Raw genomic sequence first — 24,160 nt, 5'->3', positions numbered from 1 at the left:
CACGGGACGTGGGGTTGGCTGGCTGGACCAGCATTTATTGCCCATCCTTAGTTGCCCTTGAGAAGGTGGTGGTGAGTTCCTTCTTGAACCGCTGCAGTCCATGTGGTGTAGGTACACCCACAGTGCTGTTAGGGAGTACATACAACACATGGACTGCAGCAGAAACAATGTCAGTAACAATCGCTAGATGCAGTTTGAGTGGTTGGATGTTACATGCTAGACCACAAAGAGCATCTCCTCTTTGTTTTACTTGCTCTTGGAATGTAGGCAATGCTGGCAAGGGTGCATTTCGTATCCACCCTTAATTTCCCTAAGGATATGGTGAACTTTCTACTGTCAGTGCAGACTCGATGGGCCGAAGGGCCTCTTCTGTACAATGATTCTGTGATTCTGTGAACCACTAGCAGTTGTTGATAACTGAGTGACCTGCTAGGGCACTTCAGAGTGCATTGAGAGTCAACTACATAGTATGGGACTAGAATGTGAAGGGCAGAATTGGTAAAAGTAGCAGGCTCTCTTTTCTGAAAGACTTTAGTGAACAATTTATATCTTTATGGCAATCCAATTGCCTTTTTGGTTCCTTATGCTGGTCCACAAACTAATCTGATATATTGAAATCAATTTCAAAGTTTGTCACTGTGAGATTCAAACCCAACTCTGGGTTGTTGGTGCAGTGCCATAACCACAGGACTACTGTACTTTTATTTAATAGACCTGCCGGCATTGCCAAGTTGCGCTTGATAACAAAAATACAGTAACACAAGTGAATGTTTCTACATAAATCCAAATAACAAATGGTTCTGAGTGAATACAAGGCTATAATTTACCATTATGCTGCCTACAACATTGCTTGAACTGCATTTGCTTGGCTTCTATCATGGGAACCCCTCAATTATAGTCTGTCTATATTCATGCTATTTATTCCCGTGTGATCTGCAGTTAGGCAAACCCAGGCCTTGTTTCTAGTTACGTCAACATTTAATTGCTAAGCTGTCTCCTCACCAGAACATTAACCAAACGACAAAATAAAAGCAAACTCATTGATAACATAGTCTCCGGACTAAGTAACCTTTTCAATTTGGTTTAGTAACTGCAAACAGAAATTCTGAGCAATCCAGACAGGGTTCACCTTCTTCAAGTTATATTTCCTGTATTTGTTTTTCAATTTCTGTGCTTCATTCTGCATTAGTGGGTGGGTTTCTAATTCACATGGTTGCTGACCTGGTGTAAACTTATCGAAATTTAAATGCGGGCACCTAATGTCCCATGGCTTTGGTTGATGTTCCTCTCTTGATGGGCCTCTTGTTGAAATTCAGAGCCTGTGAACATATTTCCTGCCTCAGCATTGGGCTACTGGCGTCCAGTAATGCCAAGGTCACAGAAGGGTGCTTTAACATTTAAAGGCCACCAAATCTACTGCCAGGAGCCCTCCACCAAAGTTGACCTGATTATGACCCTTCGCAGGTACACTGGGGACAGGATGCCATGACATGGAGAAACATCTGGCCCACCAGCAAAATCTAAGCCTGCCAATCTACACCAATGACATTACAAACCCTCTCAGTCCAAGTAATCTCAGTGTCACTTTTCACTGTCAATCACATTGTCCTTACTTTACAAAGATGTAAACGGGCATTATAAAATACAATTTAAGAGTGAAGAATAAGCAATGTTGATAAACCATTTTATTTCAAGCTGAGGGCCTATCTAAACTCTTGGATTAAATTACAACTCTATTATTCCCACTTGCACTATCCCTTGACTCTACACAGAAAATCGTGTGATACCAAAGTTATAGAATAAGATTGACATTTCACATTCATGGTGGCACAATAAAACAACAGCTTACTCTTCAATGTTAATAATGTTCATAAAGGCAGAATAAAACCTTAATAACAATTCAGGGATGAAAAGACAAACTGGAATGCCAGAAATGTGAGTTAAAAAACAGCAGTTCAGTCAGTATCTGAATGAGAAAAGGAAAATTAATCCATTCTGACCAGCAGCACAGATGAAATTAAAAACAAACAAGAGAACGGAAATTATAAAAATTGGTCAGGAGAAAAACAGAAGATAAAAACTCAGGAAAAAGATGTTATTGAAGCATGCAAGTTTCTTAAGGGGATAGATAAATTCAACTTCAAAAATATGTTTGCAATAGCCACAAACTCTAGAACAGAAAGCAAAGGCTCAGAAGACAGGAATGCATATATTTAATTACTTTAGTCAGAGGGTGGTGAATGTGTGCACTGCACTGTTCATTAAGGTACTTGATACAAACATAGTGTGGAAACTTCAAAGGGAAACTGGATAGATATTTGAGGGAATCAGTAACTGGGAGGCATTGGGGACTAGGCAGATAGGAGCAGCCGTGCTATGGGCACAGGGCTGTATTCATATGTAATGTATCTTTTAGGTGCTGACTGAACAGTTGTGCATTTCCAGCGTTTTCTATTTTTATTTCATTATAGGTAAGATCAGATCATTTGACTGTCTAACCTGATTCTTATTTCTATTTATGACACTGAGCAACTTGCTGTTGTTTGAAACTGCAACTGATTCTGGTGTTTCATATTCGCGGTTCTTCTTTCAAACCGTAAGAGCTGAACAGGCTCTGTGACGGGGGTGACGATGACAGTTTCAAAAGGGTCAATACCTAGCAAGAATAAATAGACTCAGAGACGTTTTTAGCACAGAAAGGAGGCCATTCGGCCCAACGTAGCCTCTGCCTACGGAACTGGTCTAAAAGTGGGCTTAACCACCACAGTGTAAGGAGGGCATGACTGTGCTATCAGAAAGGCATGCAATCGCAGGAAACAGATCCTAGATGGATCCTGTTTACTTTCAAACTAACTTCAACATGCGACATTCTCAACGTTTAAATTGGCAGTCAAATTGCTAGAGAGTTAATGAGCAACTGCTAGGGAGCGATCTCAACCCACGTACTTGTTCCTTGAAATGACCCCCTATCCATGCAGGTGAGATACTGCACAGTCTGATATCAGGAACAGCGTTACAGACAGTTGAATAATGTTGCAAGAGGACGATGTGGTCAGCTGTGTCAAAGGCTGCAGAGAGGCCAAGGGGCATAATACACAAAGGTCACAGTCACGGAAAAGGTTGTTTTTTACTTTGTTTATGGTGATTGAAAAGAGCGGAAATCTGATTTGTGGAACTCAAACATGGAGCTGCAGGAAAAGATGGTTATGGATCTGAGAGGTGACAACAGGTCAAGAGGTGTGGAGTGGAAAGAGAAACTAGGGATGGGTGATAGTTTGGAAATATAGAGAAATCAAGCATAGGTCATAATAACTTGTACTCATGCAGTCTTGTGAAGCCTTTAACACAACGAAAAATATCGCGAGGTGCTTCACGAAAGGGTAAGGAAATTCAGCAGGAGTTAGCATAAGAGTTAAAAGAGGCGACCATGGGATTGGTTGAAGACTTCAATCAAATGATCTGTTTGTAACACCTACGTTATGGGGGTGACAATGACAATTTCAAAAGGGTCAATACTTAGCAAGAATAAATAGATTCAGAGGTGTTTATAGCACAGAAAGGAGGTCATTCGGTCCATCGTGTCCACGCCGGTCAACAAAGATCTGACTACACTAATCCTATTTTCCAGCGGTTGGCCCATAGCCCTGGAGGGCTATGCCCCCTGGTTATCGACCCCTCTACTAATGGAAAAAGTGTCTTCCTATCCACCCTATCTATGTCCCACATAATCTTATACACCTTTCTCAGGTCCTCTCTCAACCTTTGCTGCTCTGAGGAAAACAACCCCAGCCTATCCAAACTTTCCTCATAGCTCAGACCAAGAAATTCTCCTCTGCACCCTCTCCAGTGCAATCACATCCTTCCTATAATATGGTGACCAGAACTGCATGCAGTACTCCAGTTGTGGCCTAACCAGCACACAAATCATTTACAATATCAGGTGCATGGAAGCCAGGATGGGCAATCAGGAGTTCCATGAACATGCGATTGACAAAAGAGGAGTTGGGACTCATGGACACGTTGAGCTGTGAGAGGGCATGGGGAGAGGAACTTGAGGGGTAGGAGTTCAGAGCTAGGGGAAGGTTCAGGGTGGTGGGGAATGTGAAAAGAGAGGCAGGGGAACAGGCATTCTCTATATTTGTTACCAAAAAGTTCATCAGCAGCTCCCGCTTGAGAAATGTGATGTTGGAGGGAGCAGCAGGAACGGGATTAGGAGATGGTTTATGGTGCAAAAAAAGAGCCAGGGGCTACTTCCGCTCTCCAGGTTGTAGCAGAGGAGAGCAAGGCCCACTAGAGCTTGATGTGGTCCAGTCAGATCTGCTGACCAATGGCTTGCACCTTTGGACTTGAGGAAGTAAAGATTATTGCAGTACCAGAGTGGGAACCATAGGGATGGAAGACAGAGAAAGCTTTGCTGATGATGAAGATATCAAAAGGCGGGGATGAATGTGAAGGAGTGACTAAGCAAGATAACAGTTGCAGAGTTATTGTGATAAGTGGGAATTTGAGAGTGTGATTCTGAGTTTTTTTCTGGTTTGGATGCAGAAGGAAGTGGGATTGAATGATGATAGGAGAACATGTGGTGAGGGAAACAAAAGAATAATTGGAGATGGGTGGTCATCTTCAGGGGTTTCAAGGCCATAGGAGATAGTGAGGGTTAAGGGGTAGCTGTGAATATGGAAAAGGGACATCAATGTGATGTAAACAGCTAAGAGGATAGGAATTTTTTTCTCATGGAGGGAAAGAACAAAAGAGAGGGAAAGTGGGTCATAGGATCGGTTGTCAGGTGTCTCGTGATGGCAAAAGGCATTGGCACAAGATTCTTCGCCCAGATTGTGCTGCAGGTCACTGAGAAGAGGTACCATAAAAATCTTAAATGTATGTCCATGTAATATTTTTTGTCAGTATTACAGCAGAACATTATCTTGGTTGACAAGATGAGACTGGCAGTACTTGTTAGCAGAAGGCATTCCACAGGTGACGTATCACAATCACAGTAAAAGAGATCTAATCTTGATCAGGTAAAGTATCATGTAAACACTCCATTGCAAATGAATATAGATCATAACAATTTGACAGCTCTCCAGGTATAAACAAACCCTTGCTCTGTGCTCCTTTCGGTTGACTGGCTACCACCTTACAGCAGAACTCCATAAACGGAGCCACTTGGCCATATGTTTACTTTCATCGGGACGCAGAGTTCTGGTTTCTTGACAGCTGAAGTCAAGATTTGTATAAAGCACACCAAATATCTACAGAGCTGGACTGCAGTGATCCGTTAGATACTGTTCTGTGCTAGGCACTGATAAGAAGACCACCCCCTCACCCCACTCCACCTGGCTGTCTGCTGTTTCTTGCTATATTGCTAGCTGCAGGTTCACACTTTGGGTGATTGCTTCGAATAATTGTATTTAAATTCTGCTTTCATGCTATTTTTCTGCAATGACCCAGAAAATGGAGCACTGGAACAACGAGTGAAGGAATATTAACAGTGGAAGCGACAAGAGGATGGAATGCAGCTGAAACATTGGTTAGCACTACCCTGGGCAGGGGAATATATTTAAACTCTTTTTTATGTGGCTGAAACAGGAAAAATTAAAATGCTGAAGCTTAGATATTACCCTCCTTAGCACTGAGTAACCAAATTAACTATAAACTCCAACCCCTTGGGAACTGTAGTTTTGCTCCTGTCTATAATTTGAGCAGTTGTACTATTTCACTCTTATCCTAAGAGAAAGGAAAACATTTCCATGCTGAGCAAATTAGTATTCAATACACGATTACACATTTTTTTTTCAGTTTAATATCATTGGCTTGACAGCATTGGTTGAAGGACAGGGCCTGCATACAAATTGATGCCTTTGCCCCCATGTTAACTGTGTTGATAGCTCTGCATATTACACGGCCACTGAAATCAATGTGTACTTTACGCATCAGGTCACTGCACAAAAGCCTTCATTCATGACCAAACTGAACTAATTTGTCTGCATAACAATGACACCGAGAATCAGAAAAAGATGATACTTCACAATTCTCCCCTTATCAGGAATAGCACAGTTCCATGCAGTCCAATTGTACGTCTCCACACAATATGAATTCTATGCTTCTTTCTAATCCATTAATGCATCCTTCTCTCTTTTTATAGAATGAACTTACCTACTGAAGAATAGGAGCATAGCTGACAGCTGCACATTAATAAAGATACAACTTGCATCTCATTAAAAAATTGACAAGTATTTCCACTTTATTCCCCCAAATGCAGGCACTTAGTTTCCTCTTCTTCAGTTTTTACATTCCATTTATATCGTGAAACCACGCATAGTGATTGTGTGTTGCAAATTCATCTGGTTCATTGTGTAGAGTTTGACTGCAACAACTGGGAGAACAGCACATGTGCAGTTGCCCTAGAGTTGTGTTTGCAATAATGGTCAACTGGGGAAGGCCAGTACAAGCCCTCAGTCAACATAGAATGGCAGCACCGAATGCACATTTTGGCTAATCCAGCAGTTTTTCCACATGGACATGCACCATATTCTGGAAAACTGCTAAGGGGTATTTATTCAAAGGAATATTACTATTGAAAGAATGTTGGCCTTTATTCTATCTGACTTAGTTTTATTGTGCTAGTGATGACTAGCATATGTTAGAGAAGTTTAGATATAAAAGATTCACAGCTGGGATGCATCATAGTTAGATCCTGGTTGCTGACAAACATTGAATCTTCTCCAACTCCAAGTTTAAATCAGGTCTTGAAAGTCCACTTTCTATTATCAGCAAAGTTACTAAAAGCAAGGCATGCAACACAAGATGCTGACAGTCCCATCCTTTGTTAGGACGCTGTATTGCCTTATAGAATACCTTCACCTAGGACAGATAAGAACCACCCGCCATTTTGAGTGTTTCTCTACTCCAACTCCCAAAAAAAAACTAAATCGAGGAACCATGGGCAGAATTTTTCCCTCCTTGGGCGGGCGCCGCCTGTGATCAGGCTCCAACCACTTTCATGCTGGCTGGCCAATTAACGCACACTGGGAGCCTCAGCACTGCCGGGGTGGGGGTGGGAGGAGTGCGCGCGCTGAGGTGTGCGCGTGCGTGGGGGAGCGCGCACTGACAGCTGCCGGAAGGCGCAGAGCTGCCTCAGGGGTCTGACGGATTTTAAATACAAAAATAAACTTTTAACATATGAGATAAACATGTCCCCACATGTGACTCAGTTACATGAATAGGGACATGTGAAAAAAATGTTTATTGTTTTTTTTTTGGAAACCTCATAAAAAACAAAAATAGCTGGAAAAACTCAGCAGCTCTGACAGCATCTGCGGAGAGGAAGACATAGTTAACGTTTAGAGTCCGAATGACTCTTCATCAGAACTTCATCCCGCCTGTGGATGAGGTTTCGTTAAAAATGCAAAGGCCGCCTGGACAATTCGCACACCCGCCAACCAAATGGTGGAGCGGGCAGTGAAAAATGCAGCTTAATTAATTACTTAAAGGCCTTAATAGACCTCTTAAATGTCCGTGGGCATGCTGCTGCCTCTCGCGCGCCCGCCAACCAAAAGATCGCGAGAGTGTGCGATGACATCGGACGCTCGCCTGGTGTCATCATGCACTATTCCACTCCCGTTCGGGTCAGGCACACGCCCATGGGACGACAAATTCTATCCCATAACCCTATCAGAAATTGAATATCTCATCCGATAATCCACCAGTAAGTACTACTTATTGCTCACTGTCCATTCAACAGGAGATATAATACATCCAGCTGTGCAAGTATAGGGATGAGTATTTCTGCTATGTACACATTTACCAGCAGTGGGAGGCCAGGTTGAAGCAGGAATATTTCTAACAGAGGAAAGTCCTGGGGAAAAACAGTGAATATCACTATGCGCAATTGTAGCAGCCAGTTTTTTTCCATCCCTGTCAGATTGTTGAACTAATTTGGATTAAAATGGGATAGTTTCATTAGAACATTAAAAACAACTTTTCTTTTAATTTATGCATTCACAGGATGTGCCTGTCGCTGGTAAGGGAATTCATCAATGGTACTGAATGTCAAGGGGAGGTGGTTAGATGCTCTCTTAATTAGAGATGGATATTATGTGTGGCACAAATCTTACTTGCCACTTATCAGCCTAAGCCTGAATTGTAGAGGTCTTGCTGCATGAGACACGGGCTGTTTCAGTATCTGAGAAGTCGCAAATGGCACTGAATGCTTTAATCATCAGCGAACATCCCTGCTTCTGAGCTTATGATGGAGTGAAGGTGATTAATGAAGCAGTTGAAGATGGTTGGGCCTGGTGTTACTCTTATCTGCTCTAGCCCTTCCTGCTTCCTGCTTCATTGAACAGCTACTCACCCACCAACTAATTCAATTAACCAATGTAGTGTGACAGTTTCAGGTGAACGAAATAATTAATTTAGCTTGGTTTAATAATGTCCTTTCCTAACAATCGGACAACATTTCCATGGTTCCCCTAATAGCTCAGTGAGAAAATGAAATGCCTGATGTGCCACTAAGCCATATGCTCCAGGAAGATCTTGGTTTTGATCCCTACTCCATGTTGACTTAACTGAACTTAACTGGATCTGTAGATTTTTTTATTTTTCATGGGAGATGAGGGTCATTGGTAAGGCCAGCATTTGTTGCCTATCCCCAGCTGCCCTTAAGCAGGAGGTGTGAGCTACTTTTTTGAACCGCTGCAGTCCTTGTGGTGCTGTTAGGGAGGCAGTTCCAGGATATTACTCAGCAACATTGAAGGCACAGTGATATAATCAGGACGGTGTGTGACTTGGAGGGTAATTTTCTAGTGGTGTTGTTCCCATATGCCTGCTGACCTTGTCCTTCTAGGTGGTTATCAATGCAATACCAATATGTCTGTGTATATTTCATTGCCTTTTTTGAAAAATTCAGTGGGTCCTCCTTTATATTCATTCTCTTCCTAAAATGATCATTGCAGGTTCCATATTGGTCTCACCTGGCACCATTGGAAATATACTCTCCGTCACTGGAGATTAATCTATTTTAGCTCTTTAATCCTAACCTGGACCGCTATGCACATTATGTCAAACTCATTAAGTTTAATTATAGGAAGACTGTGATGGTTGGCTTGGAAGTCTTGCCTTCTCTGGGGAAAACTTCCAGGAAATTATAACTTAGTAGGTTAAATGCTTTCAGTTTGACCTCGTTTGAATCCTAAATTCTTAGATTATTTTACTGTTCTAACACTGCTAGCCAGTAATTTATGCTACGCATGTGTGGAGGACTACGCCCAGCTACGATACTCATGGTTAATGTGCCTACCTAAGTTCATGTGAAGAATGTCCCTTTTGGCAAGTTAAGAGAGGAGCATTTGCCCCAGATAGAGGGAGAAGAAGGGGAAAGGATATGTTACAGCAAACAATTAATTTTTGCACCACTGACCCAAACGAAAAGGGAATTTTTCCATATCAATGCTTTTAAAATTAATCTTGCTCATTTAAAAAAAATGCTATAATACTATCAAGTATCATCGCGATAGTGATATCAAAATTAAAGTCACCAGATATCATCACATTGTCAAGGTATCTGATTAAATGTCATCAAGTAGCTTCAACTAAGTTGGTCCCTAGGATGAGGGGGTTGTGATGAAAGGCTGAATAAATTGGGTCTGTTTTCTCTGGAATTTAGAAGGATGAGAGGTGATCTCAGTGAAACATACAAGATTCTGAAGGGGCTTGACCGGGTAGATACTGAGAGGTTATTTCCCCTGGCTGGGAAATCTAGAACACAGGTATACAGTCTCAGGACAAGGCGCCAATTATTTAGGACTGAGATGAGGAGAAGTTTCTTCGCTCAAGGGGTTGTGAATCTTTGGAATTCTGTGCCCCAGAGGGTTGCGGATGCTCCATCATTGAATATATGTAAGGCTGAGACAGACAGATTTTTGGTCTCTCAGGGAATCAATGGATAAGGGGAGCTGGCAGGAAACGGGTGTTGGAGCCAAAGGTCAGCCATGGTGGTGTTGAATGGCGGAGCAGGCTCAATGGGCTGTATGGTCTCCTCTTGTTCCTACTTCTTATGTTCTTAAGAGCAGAGGTTAATTGGCTTAAAGTCACAGGTATTATCATATTGTTTAGAAATCTGATTGGAAAAATCATAAATGCGTAAATCTGATTTTAAGGTTACAGGCATGATCATAGAACGGAGGAGATCAAAATCTGATCATGCCTATGCCAATGACAAACTATGTAGAGTAGCATTGGCAGATGGCTAGAGACAATTTGCTCAATTGCTGCTCAGCAATGGTGCTGCATGTTAATAGGATCCAAGCCGGTTGGTGAAGTTGAAACCAAGACACAGAGCTTTTCTTTAAAGAGAGAGTTTATTGACTTTGTTCAGCCTCACAGCTCTCCTCCCACACTCCCAGTGTCCCAGATATCCCCTATTTATATGGGCTCCAAGCACTTAATTAAACAATGCCCCTCACCTGTGCATCCTAACAATAAAATTGACATGCCATTAATATTGCACAGCTCAATAATATCATGGAAGGGAACGATGGGTGAAAAGAAATGAGAAGTAAATATCCTGTTACAGCGATAAAGAATACAATAGCTACAAATTTAAACAAACATTACAAATATCGGATTGGTTGGATGGTGAATACCTCATTATACATCAATGGTTTCTTTAAGCCCTCTGTCCAAGTTAACTAAGTAATCAATACAAGATTTCAAAAAATTCCAAATATCTGAGCCCAACCTCTCTTATTCACACAGCATGTTACAAATACCACAGTGGTCAGCATAAGTCCTTCTCTCCACAGACCAGACTGTGACGTGTGAATACAGATGCACACACCTGAAAACTAAAACCTTCAGGGTGAATAACATTCTTAAGAATTACCTTTGTTGGGAAAAATTGGTTTCCTATTAGCATCTTACCAGGACAATAAAACAAAGCAATAAAACCCATAGCTGTTTTTTGATAAACACATTTCAAGAATTCAGGCATGAAAAACAGAGATATTGGAATCTATAATAGTCCATTTGGGCATCTTAAAGTCTAAAAGCAATGGAGTAGTGTGAAAAATTGACACTAAATTTCTTATCAGCATATTTCTTATGGTATTGTGTTGTAAAGTGATACAGCTGAACAACACATTCTGCTTAGCAGCCTTATTTTATGTCCTGGCATGAAACAGCAGTATTAATAGCAGTGGCACAAGAGTGTCAGACCAATACAAGAGGCTTATATGCTGGATCCACAGAAAATGTATCGCTTGCCTCTCCACCTTCAGATGTTCCCTATCAACGCATAGCAGGTTTGAAGGTCTGGAAAAGCACTTGATAGTTGCAGGAATGCACTCCAATCTGACATTTTCCACTAAAGCACTCAGCAGATTTTGGTGACAGAATACTTAGAATAAAGTCTGAATGTTAAATGCAAAAACAATCAATGACAGCAGAAGTGAAGTGGCAAAAACAGCAGTGTCACATTAAAAGCAAGAGGTAGCTGAGCATGTGACTCGAAACTGGCTACAAGACAATGTACTTGTACATCCAGAGATCAGAGCTTATCACATACGGGTCGCACAGGGGGAAAATTGCTGCTGAACAGATGGAACCAGCATGCAGTGGGATACAGTTTGTGTCCAAGAGGGTGTCTCTGGTTAGAAGAATAAATGGTGATGCCTGGCGAAATTTGTTCAGCAAGACATGCTCTCTGCATCTGCTGTCTGAACTAGCAAAGGCTCAAACCTGTGCTTGTTAGTTGCCTGAGGGTCAGCTAGTGGCTATCTTCCTTGCCAGGGGAGCGAAGGTGAGAAAATAGGTAGGTGTCTACTGCATTCGGGTGGCTTTGAAATTAAATACTTGCTGATGGAAGGCAAATCAAGTTAACTCTTCATGGCAACTAAAGTAATCCAAAGCTTAATTCCAACAGGTCCACAGGAGTCCTGGGAGCTGCTGGTGAAAGGCCACCAGTCTGGAGGGCTGGACCTGCCACAGGGGGCTGGGGTTCTTCCCACTTGGCATCAGATGAAACTGCAATCCAACACTGTAATGGGTATGGTGAGGGGATCAAACTGGACAACCAGCATAAAACTTACGGGTGGCCCCTGCTGGCAAGTTGCAATGTTGAACCTGCTTAAAAATTCAGCATTGCACCTTTGCACACTTAGGGATCTCTGTAGTCAATCTGTGCCTGAGCTGTCTAGACTTAGATAAGCAGGGCGCCTACGGAAAGGGCAGATATTTCATCGAGCAAACAGTGCAAATCTGGGACGATTTCTAAGTGCAGTAGCGAGTGGGGAGAGGGGCGTTTTGTGGCTTTTCACACCGTATCACCCCAAACCCGTCGCATTAATTATGTATTCCCAGGAAACCCGCCGCTCCCATGGCAAACGGACTCTCATTCGCCTGCCACACCATCAACTCGCCGCACCAGCACACCGGGCGCCATATTTAGAGTCCAGTCATGCACAAACCTCCCAGTGCTTCCAGTCCACGACTGCTGCATGGAAAACATCCTGAAAGGCAAAAAGACTGCAGCTCCCAGGTTCAATGGCACGCCCCTCGTGCAGAGGAGGTTTTGCCATGATGTCCTCTACCCCCGCTCTGGCCACAGGATGGGCAGCAACCTCACTAATCCAGCATGGGAGGCACGGGCAGCGGTGGTTGGCACCAATGCTCTGCAAAAGAGGACAGCCACCCAGTGCCGCTACAGGATGAATGGTCTCATCTGTTCTGCCAGGGTAATTCACTGTTCTCATCATTCTCAACTCACATATTCACAAACCCTCAAGAGACAACACCACTAACTCTCACACACACCCTCACATCTCCATCAGGCTCATACCCTCTCGAGCTCACAACCTCATCCTGTCCATGGCTCCGCTCACCATACAAAGATTCCACGCAGTGCCATGTGTCCTGCTCACACTCTCTCCATCTGGTTTCATGCAGGAGAAGCTGGCTCACAATAGTGGGAAGAGGTCCCAGGCCGGGCCCACACTTGGCTCCTCACCCACCTTGAGGAATGTGCCATCGCACTGGCTGGTGACATGGACCGTGCCTGCGGTAACGGTGAGGTCAGCGGCGAAGACCCTGCACCATATCATCCCTCTCTCAACGCAAACGTGAGTGCTCTCTCTCTCCTGCTTTTGACTCTGCTGCCTTCCACTACTTCTCTCTGCTTTGGTTCATAGGGAGCTCTGCCAAGCGACCAACACCCTCAGCCAGCTAGTCCCTCAGCTCCATCCATGTCCTCATCTCCAGCCAAGAGGACTCCTCCTCCATTGAAGAGCTGGGAATAAGCAGCCTGGAAGACCCATCACAGCGCTTACCAAGACCCTCCACCAGCGAAGATATACACACCTCGGTGGGACCTAGATCCAGAACAGGCTCAGGTTCACAATCTGGCATATGTCTGCAGCAGCAGGAGGCAGGTTCAGCCAAGCTCCCCAGCACACAAAGGACTGCTGGGAATCGGGCATCTGTGAGGTCTGAGTCAGAAGACGAGCCTCTGGATTCAGCCTTCCAACTCATCCTGGAGAGTCAACTGAAGGAGTGGAAGCATCACGCAGAGCTGTTGGAAGCCCTCGGCAGAGTGGCACACGAGTTGGAGGAGCGCGTCCAGCTGCTCTCTGATAAAGTGGTGCCCACATGTGCGTGTATGGAGGTCTCCACAGGGAGGATGGTGGATGCCACGGAAACCCTGGTCCAGCAGAACGCGGAGATGTGTGCAGACCTGCACCCCATTGTGGGAGCCATGGGTAAGTTCCTGCAGTGGCAACGCGAGAAGGAATGGGACACCTCGATGTCCTTCCAGCTGCTCCTTCCCCTCAAGGAGTCAGGCCGGGGCCCTCGAGGGGAGGAGGAGCAGCAGCTGGACACCCCTGGGTCATCCACTCATGAATCTCAGAGGCTGTCCTCTCCCTCCGAGTCCCCTTTGCCTATGAGCCCCTCAACCTCGTCCTCTGTCACCGCAGAGGAAGCAGCTGGCCCACAAGTGATTCTGGAGGGAGAAGTGTGTGTGTGTGGCAGGGCCTTTCAGAGTCTGTGCAAGCACTCTCCCACGCACGCGGGTCCTTCACATACACACCTCAATTACCTCAGCATTTTCAATGCTGCCTGCTGGGCTTCACTTTCAGTTGTCCATCTGAGCTGACCTGCATCTCCGCCCACCCACTGATCACACTCCCATGCATCACATGATCTCACCCACCATGACTGTTTTAAGTTGGACAGCATGGTCTGGATTTGGTTTTTCGTGTGCTCCCCCATCTTTTCCCCTCCCCCAGTCGCCCATTTCCTTTCCCCCATCACAGTTGAGCCCCCAGCATCACCTTCCACCTCCCCCCCATGACCTACCAGCCTCAACCCTTTTCCTTCAGGGATGCCCAGGTGAACATGCGCATTCCCTTCCTTCCTGAAAATCCCACCCCCATCCACACTCACCTTCCCAACCTCCTCCTTCCCACCCCCAGGATCCATGTCTGCCTCTGAGTCCCCACCAAACACCCTCATTGTCCCTTCTACTGCTATCGTCGAACCCTCACCCTCCTACCCTAGCGCCTCACTCTGCCCTCGGTCATTCTCACCATTCCCTCATACCCACGCCCACCCTCAGTTCACTCCCAAGGAGGCAGCCATGGACTCATCAGACCCCACCCTTGCACATTCACTTGGACATCCCCCCTCCGGACCTCTTCCCCACTGGAACGCTTTCCTCCCTACGGACCCCTTCCATCCTGGAACCCCCTCCACCCCCGGGAAGCCCTTCCGCCCCCCCCAGCTTAGTCATCCCACCCCAACCCGTGCCCCCTCCCAGCCCCAGCACCGGACTCTCTCCCCCCCAGCTAAGTCCCTCCCGCTTCCTGACTCCCTTAGACACCTCTACTTCTTCCACCACCCTTAGTCCTTCCCACCCCAACCTGACTCCTTCCTCCAGCCTTACCTCTTGCTCCAGTCTTACTTCTTCCTCCAGCCTTACTCCTTACCCCTTCCCGACTCCTTCCTCTACCCTTACTTCTTCCTCCACCCTTACTCCCTCCCCTCCCTGCACTCCTTCGTCCCCCTGGACTTATTCCCCCCTCCGCACTCCTTCCTCCCTCCACTGACTCCCTCCCTTCTCTGCATTCCTTCCTCCCACTGGACTCCTTCCCCTCTCTGCACTCCTTCACCCCTCTGAATTCCTTCTCTTACATCTTCCGCCGCCTGTAAACCTACCTCTCCAGTTGCCATTTCTCCCCTGTTACCACCTCCTCCCCATCCCAACCTCACCCCCTAACACCTTAATTCCCCCCTCCCAACCTCACCCCCTCTGACACCTTCATTCCCCCCTCCCAACCTCACCCCCTCTGACACCTTCATTCCCCCCTCCCAACCTCACCCCCTCTGACACCTTCATTCCCCCCTCCCAACCTCACCCCCTCTGACACCTTCAATCCCCCAATTCCAACCTCAGCCCCCAGCACCTCTTCCTCTCCCGGTTGACCCTATATATTACTCTCCCACCCATCATCCATCGTGAGCATTAACGGTGACTTTCCACGTTCCGTGAGCTGCTTCACAGCGGAGCCATGTCCATGAGAATCCACCCAGCAGGCCATGGGCGTTCCTCCAGGATCCCGTTGTTGTCGAGCTCCAGCACCATCTGCTCCCTGGATGCCCACGATGTGAGCAAGGCCCTGGTGGTAAGTCCCGACTTTTGCACGTCACAGTTGTCAAGACGTGTTCTGCAACCGGCATGTTTTCCCGCCGACATGGGTGGATGATCCAATTTGATGGTGGGGGGGGCGGGGGGATGGGAATGATTTTGGCGGGCTGGCCTTATAATGATTTGTTGATGCTTTACAATGAGGGTCCCAACTCCGTCTAATGGCGGGGAACGCGGCCCGCCACCGGCGGGCAGAGTGGGCGATTGTAAACTGGTTTCAAGATGTCATGAAACCAATTTTTGGCCTTCTCGCCATATCGTCCACTCATGCTACCGAACATGCCCGACGCCAGTGGGCACGGAAAATCCTGGCCAGAGACTCTGCCTACATGGACTTATTACTATCTTTATCTGGAGATTCCTTAGCGTGGTGATGGATTCCTGAAAGCGTCAAGCTCCTTGCTGACTGAAACCAATTGTAGCACTGTGCTCTACTCCACTCAGGATGGCTGGAAGACAATCGCTTCCATGTTCTCACATTACCAATGTCAAGTAGAAAAATGTATTAATGTTCCTTTCTCATGTAACATAAGTAAATACTACATGAAATTTAGTGACTGGAAATTACCATTTGACCTTAGATTCACATCTATCCCATTTTGATTAATGTCAACACCTACTTCCCTTTTCAATCCTGTTTCTTTCTAGAAACATATCCAATTGTGCAGCCCAATTATACTGTCCAATTCAATAGTCTTCCAGGGGAATAAAGGAACAGGAGTATGCCATTTAGCCCCTCAAGCCTGTTCTGCAATCCACTGAGGTCCCTGGTAACTCATTCCTTTTGGTTGCAATGCTTTCCTTTCTTATTTTGTTTCCTATCATAATTGCCCTTTACCTTTCAGCTGTTGAAACCCTAAGCCCTGGAGTTCCCACCCTAAACCTCTTCACCTCTCTACCTCTCGCTCCTCCTATGAGACACTCCTTCAAACCTACTTCTTTGACGAAGCTTTTGGTTACCTGTCTAATATCTCCTTACGTGGCTCAGATCAAAATTTGTTTGACACCACTCCTGTGAAGAACCTTGGGATGATTTACCATGTTAAAGGTGCTGCATAAATACATGTGGTTCTTTAAACTTGAGTCCCTGGCATGCAAACCCTTCAGTAGGGTGGAAATTTTGCCTGGATTAGTTTTGACAATTTCCTTCATAGCTGTGAAAACTTGAGTTAGGTCGCTTTAAGTGCTCCTTACGAATGGGTAGAAGGAATTTGATCCTGTGGTGCAAGAGAGACAGTACAGTTTGTGTACTGAGCTGGGAGCACAGTTACAATTAGGGGAAATAATGGCATACTGGTAATGTCACTAAACTAGCAATCCCGAGGCCCTGGCTTTGGGGACGTGGGTTCAAATCCTGCCATGGCAGCTAGTGGATTTTGAATTCAGTTAATGAATCTGGAATATGAGCTAGTCTCATACTTGTTGTTAAAATTCCATGCCCTTTAGGAAAGGAAATCTGCCATCCTCACCTTCATGTGACTCCAGAAACAGACCAATAGCAATGTGGTTGACTCTTAATTGCCCTCTGAAATGACCTAGCAAGCCATTCAATTCAAGGGTAATTAGGGATGAGCAACAAATACTGTCCTTGCCAATGATGCCCATGTCCCATGAAAAAATCAAGGAAAAAAAAATAGAAACACAATCAATATACTAGACCAAAGTTTTCAATTGTTATTTTCTTAACAGTATCAGTAGATGATTGTCTTTGTCCTTTACCAAGGCTTTTCAATCATGAAAGCAAACAAAGTAACGGCTATCCCATTCAATCATGATGTTAAATTCTGTAAGAGCAGATGAGAGATAAGCATTGTAAGGAACAAACATCCCCAATACCTTCTTTTAAGAATTGAAATATTGCAAAGAATCACTATCATTAATATGATTTTGTATGTCTTCCCTGACTTTTTTTTTACTGAGCCTTCACAGTGTGAGGGAGTTGAATTACAGGCATTGACCTCAGGTGCTTTAACAATAAGTGCTCCCATAATTTAGCTCCTTCAGTGTAGGGCTCAGTAACTCCTCCAAGGTAGTCCCTCCTGATAATGCTAGGACTTACTATTTAAATATAAAAACAAACAAAAAGACAGCAAACAAAGCCAAAATATGTGCAAAAAGACAACAATAACTCTCCATAACACTAACATTTGTGAAGAAATAATGATAATTGATCATTAAGTTACTCTTTGGTTGCCAAACATTATCAAGCCTAAAATGTGACTTGTACAACACTGCATGGATTAAGCACTGCAAACATATTGATGAGCTGCACAGCAGAGTGCTCTCATGTGGAATGCTGAAACACGCTATAACACTACATTACATTTATCTTGCAAATCTACTAGCAGGGGCGACGTGACTTTGATGGTAACACTATGGTATCACTGAGATGACACACGTGTTTCTGATGGTATCAGCTTCAGATATGCTCCTTTCTCTCATGACACCAGGTACATGGCTCCACTTGCATCAAATGTAAAGAGCTGCCATATGGCAGCACTTTCCTCATTGAGGGTGGGATGGTTCACTCAGCCAGTAAAGGCTAGCAGTCTGCTTTGCACATTGCCGATTTGTACAGACTAACCCACTGACACGAGGAAAGATCCCCAGGCACAAAACAAAAGTCATGGTTTCACCGCATAAAGGCTTGTGCATGCAAAGCTGTTTTTGCGTCACTGTCAAAGGTTTTGACTCCGTTCTACAACATGAACCTGGTGGGTTTCCAAATGTCAACAGTTAGAACAAACAGGGTGGCTTCGACATGAAATAACACTGTACAATAGGAGGGATGCCTGAAACCCTCCGCTTACCTCTTTGATCCTGTCCAGCTCATTCTGCAGTGTTTGCTTTGAGATTTCTACTTCGATCAGTCTCTGCCGAAGGGACTCGTTTTCATCCTCCACATTGACACGTTTTTCCTCAACGCTCTCCAGCTCATGGTGCAGGCGCACGGACACATCTTTGGCAACCTGGGAGCAACAGCAGAACAACGAAGTCAATGCAGTTCAAATTGTTGGTGTACTCTGGAAAAACATCCTTCAAAATAATCCCTCAAGGCTCTGAAAATAAATGAAATGCATAACTTGATACCGTGCCATATAAACCAGACTTCAATCCATGCTCAGTTCTAAGTTCGCTGTAATGGCATTACAGGTATCCTCATTATTCCTTAGCTAAATTACTGACTGGATTCAGACAGAAAGAATTATCACTTAGTTGAATTATATGAAGACAATGCATGTGGAATCTTATCCCCGTAAGGATCAGTGCCTACAGCAGGGGGAAAAATTTTGAAGCAAAATATTTTTGTTGTGGAAAACAAGTACTTGTTTCACAGTGAGTAATCCTTTTGGGTTCCTCGCGGTGTGTTTATTTAGTGAGAGGAAAATTTCTGCAAATTGATTTTCATTTATGTTTCAGTCTTTGACGCAATGGTTGGGATTTGTTTCCTTCACTCTGTTGGAGCACACCAAAAATTCTACACACACGTGTGAACGCACAGTAATAATTTTGACAATTTCTAATTTAAAATTTGAAAAGAATGTAAGAAAAGTTAACAATGCATAAAAGCAATTCAGCCCAACATTGGTCCATTGAAAGTCAATTTTCTTTAGCATACCTATAGCTGTGGCTCAGCTAGCATAACTCTTGCCTCTGAGTCAGAGGTTGTGGGTTCAAGTCCCACTACAGGACTCAAGCGCAAATATCAAGAGTTGACACTCCAGTGCAGCACTGATGCAATGCTAGATTGTCAGAGGTACCATCTTGTGGGTGAGGCGTTAAACCAAGGCCTTGCCTGTCCTTTAAGGTGGACGTAAAAAATCCCAGTAGTATTTCAAAGAAAAGCAGGAAGTTAATTCTGATGTCCTGGCCAATATTTATCCCTCAACCAACAGTGCAAAAACCAGGTTATCTGGTCGTTATCATGTTGCTACTTGTTGTGTGCAAATTGGCTGCCACGTTTCCTACATTATAACAGTGACTATATTTTGAAAGTACTTCAATGGCTGTAAAGAACTTTGCGATAGCCAGTGAGTCTTTCTTTCTTATTAGACGAAGAAGCTAAAGGATCCCCATAATCACAGGCTCCTCAGTGCAGAAAGGAAGCTGTCACTTCAGATGCCAAGTCATTCTATAGAGTTCAACAGCTTCATTAGCTAAACAGTTGTCGAACAGTACTTCAACAGCTAATGAAATGGTCAGCAGCAGGATTTATAGTTAGGCCCTACAGTTGGCTTCAAAATCAAACAATACAAACTTCACCCTCTGTAAAGTGATGCCATTCACACCACTACATTTACAGAGCAGTTCCCATTACATAATTGGGTCCTCAATGGTCCACAGATGTGTGTGCACCTTTCTGTCATCCAATATTTCAGTTGCATTACTATTGCTCTCATCTGTTTCATTCCATTCATAAAAAGTGCTGAGCATTTTCACACTTCAGCAAAAGCCTTTTGAGCTCATGGTGTCCATGTTTTACTGTAACCTTAATAGTAGAGCATGCTGGAGGAAATGTGATATTTTTCCAATCTGTTAGTACCTGGAATAATAGTGGAATAATAATAATTTAAAACCAGATTGTCAGCCAACTTCGAAAATACAAAAACAATTTTAATGCCAATTGTTTTATGCAAGTATGATGGAGATTAAACATGAATATGTACGTAATAAGCATTAATTTTTTGTATACAAATAAGTATGTGCATGTGCAGATAGAGTAATGGCAATAGGTGACTCAATGTAAGATGAACCACTAGTGGATGCACATAACCCAGTGAAGGTACTGCTCATTAGCTGTTTATTAAGTGCAACTCCCTCCTCCCAAAACTCTGCTGCATCTTGTGTCATGTGTATGTTTTACCAAGGGATAGTGGAAAATTTTTAAATAACACACATGGTTTCTTTTATTTCAGCAGCCTGAGTACACCTGAGGAACACAGATGTTTGAAGGGCTAATGCAACTACAGAAAATCACCAGGCTGAGGTAAGGGCTACAGGCAGGAATGCAGATAGGGGACAAGAAGAATCGGTATTGGACAGTAGAGGGACAGTAGGGGAAACCATGTAATGAATCAATGATGCAAGGACACAGGGCCATGAAGAAGTCAAGGGAGGCAACAGACTAGAGATAGGAAACAAAAGCGGGCTCGGCGGGAAAAGAGATGCTGTACAGAAAGGCAGAACTTAAGAAGACATTGGGCAGAATTTTATGGCCCCTCCCGCCAGTGGGATCTTCCAATCCCACCGAAGTCAATGGAATTTTGAATGGCTCGCTGCATTTTACGGCCCCGCCCCTGCCAAGTTGGGATGAGTGACAATGTTCCCTCTAAATTTTCTTTATACGAGGGGACATCTACAAATTCCTCTGAGCACTACTTTTTGACCATGGGATATTTACATTTTAAAAGTCATGACCTTTATGATGCTGGAAGTTTCTCTTGACACACTTACAAAGTTGTGAGCAGACTTTTAATTGTGAATGTGCGGAACATTCCAGATTGCTCCATGGCTGTGCATGCACGCATCTTAGGGGGGAATTTGATGAATGACAGATTTTCACTTTTCCTGTGGTGGTAGAAATTGTGAGGAATGTGTTATTTGCTTCTCTCCTGAACAGTCAGAAACAAAATACAGGGTCAAATAGTGGGTGAGTAAAGTGTGTAAACCAGTTCAATTCTAACGAAGGAGTCGCAAACTCAAAACACCTACTAGTCAGTTCACTCTAAATATGCTGCTGAGCGTCTCCAGCATTTTCTGTTTTGCTATCTTGAGGAGTAGAATTGGGATCAGAAATAATTCACTGATATTGTTCTGCACCACCAGAACAGGTCTATGCAGAAATGAATGAATAACAGACAGGCACATAAAGAAAACCTTGCAAATGCTGAAAGATGCAGTTCACAGCAAAAACATTATTGTATCTTTCTCTTTAATTATGTGCGCAAAATTGTTGTGCATTTCCAACATTTTCTATTTTGATGAGTATATGTGCATTAATGGCTGTGGCAATTTATTTCAAGACGATTGTTTATGAATGACTCATATGAATATGCGGGTATGGATGAATAAATGAAGGTGTATGTGACTGAGCATGAATGAAACTGGCAAGAGTACAGCAGTTTGTATGTCAGGGATCCAGTGAGGGAGACTAAATGATTTTGTGAGTCCACAGTTAACTGGTGTGTGGATAGGTACAAAGCTGCCATATAAATGACACAGGCAGAGGCAATTAGAAATTAGAAATTGCACTTGGGTAAAGCTCCTTTTTTTTCACAAAAGTACATTGTGGTGTTAGCTTATCTAGCACTGCACCAGTATCTAGTATAAGTCTGCATTTTGTTCACATGGGTACTTGACCTGGAAGCAGTGAGGAAAATTTGTCATTTCTTTTAAAATGTCTAGGGAATCTGTATTATTTTTAAGAATGCTTCAAAAGGACTTTTAAGAGTTTGCACAATTGTAAAGGGTTTGATTCTTGGATAATAAGAAATACTGGTCCATGTGACCTGGCAACCCTTGACCTGGAAGCAGTACCAACAGGGGACATTAGAATACAAAAAGGCTGTGTGGCCAGACACAGAGAAGACAGACAGGAAATAGAGGGTGAAAGCAATCAGCACACAGATGAAGACACAGAGAGTGATGAGTGACAGACAGAGACAGAAAGAAGCACACACCAAATTGTGGTGAGGAGAGGAAGCAAATCTCTCTCAGGAAGAGGTCAGTTTTCCTGTTTGGCAGAAAAGGAGAAGGTGCTCTTTGAAGTACTGTGTGAGCTGGCTAAAAAGGTCTAAAACCTGGAAAACTGTAAAGCTTGGAGATGCTAAAGAGCTGGGTATTTTATTGCCAAACATAAACTAGGGTGTTATTGGTTTGTCGGTTGAGGAACTCTGGAAAGCTATGCCATCGGGACTAATGTGACCCCAGTGAGAGAAGATTCATAGACATGTGCTTTGTTGGTGTTAACCATATCTGGAGATCTCGAATGGAATACAGATGCCGGTGAACGTGACTTGAGGGCCAAATTGATTGACAGGAAAAGTGAGAGATCCTATGTACTAGAGGCCAAGTTGGCAAGACTCTGAGATTGCACATGGTGCCACATTTTGCAGGGAGTGATTCGGATGCTTGTGGTTGTATGAGATGTATATTTGTTGTATCAACTATTTAAAGTGAAATTTATCCTTTTTTTTAATTATCAAGTATAATTTGCTGTTAATTCATATTTAATTTCCATTGGTTCTTATTCATGTTAAAGTAAAAGTTACAAAAAGTGAAATTTTCTTGGTCATTTCTTCATCTGGGGGTTGTTTGATAAATTTGGTTATTTTTGGTTTATGGTTCCCATTAGGGATCGTAACATTAGAACAAGGCACAGCATGTCAAAGGATCCACCTTACCTTCAAATCTTGTTCCAGATTTCTTAACAGCTCGCCGTCAACCTGGCCAGTCTGAGCAACTTTCAAGCTCTTCTGTTCAGCTTTCCTGAGTCGGTACTGCAGTATCCGACAGTTTTTGTTGGCACGATCTAACTCTCTGCGGAGTTCCTGCAGCTGATATACATCCTCCTCCAGATAGCTGTCCCGCATTTCTTCCATTTCTGACCGGAGCTCGTCCAGCTCATCCTGGGCATTAAACATGCACACAGCACTAATTAACAGCAGTTTAGCCACAACATTCTCTGTAGTCTTCTTTCTAATGTCTCATTAACAATGAACAAAATGTGAAAGAGCTGCATACAGCCTGCACATGTGCGATTAAGATAATTGATTCCCGTGCGCAGTGGGATGGCACGAGTGCTGGCGTGGCAACCTCAATAAGTGGGTGGGGGCGGTTGGGATCAGTTTGCCTGAGAGGGGTAGGATGTTGAGTTGAGCCTCACTCTCCCCCATTTCTGATCTGAATCATCTAATGTGGGAATGCTGCAGTGTCTTCCAGCTGAGGAATAATTGGACAAGAGAGTCACAGCTGGCATCTCCTGGCAGCTGGGGCATTGGAAGCAGATGGGGCACCTGCCCTCAAGAATACAAGCTTCAGGCCTGGCAAAGAAAAAGAAAAGTGAGGAGTAGGGGAAAATTTACTCTCTTGAGGAGACAAAACAATGTGAAAATAAAGGTTTGATTTCACAAATCTCACATTTTCCACTTGTATTGTAAAAAATCTTTTTTAGCAAAAGATACTTTGTTTCTAGTTTAATTTTGTTTTGAGTGAACCTTGTTAACATGAGAGGTTTCCGTGCTGGGAGAATGATGGAAGTTTTTTTTTCTCTCTTTACACACATCTGCAGGGGCCAGCTGCAGAGTTAAGCTCTCTCTATTCTGTCCCAACAGTTCCGGTATTAATCTCAACCCCAAAGGAACAGCCATCACTTCATCAATGTGCCATTACCATCTCACACACCAGTCATGCTCGTATGGTGTAGGATTCCCAATTTGGCAATCATGTGGGCCAAAGTGA

General features: G+C 43.9%; 1 protein-coding gene across 1 annotated transcript in view; it reads right to left on the bottom strand.

Moving 5' to 3' along the window:
• mtcl1 (microtubule crosslinking factor 1) overlaps positions 1 to 24,160 on the bottom strand; it is a 224,296-nt gene that overhangs the window by 186,864 nt on the left and 13,272 nt on the right. Inside the window, exons 2-3 of the mRNA XM_078541012.1 lie at positions 23,104 to 23,328; positions 18,511 to 18,669 (exon numbers count right to left, since the gene is read on the bottom strand). Coding sequence (XP_078397138.1) covers positions 18,511 to 18,669; positions 23,104 to 23,328 — 384 coding nt within the window. The remainder of the gene's footprint in view (positions 1 to 18,510; positions 18,670 to 23,103; positions 23,329 to 24,160) is intronic.

Source organism: Cetorhinus maximus, chromosome 4 (genome assembly GCF_964194155.1).
Source record: "Cetorhinus maximus chromosome 4, sCetMax3.hap1.1, whole genome shotgun sequence".
NCBI classification, from domain to species: Eukaryota; Metazoa; Chordata; class Chondrichthyes; order Lamniformes; family Cetorhinidae; genus Cetorhinus; species Cetorhinus maximus.
This window is presented reverse-complemented; position numbering and strand designations above follow the sequence as displayed.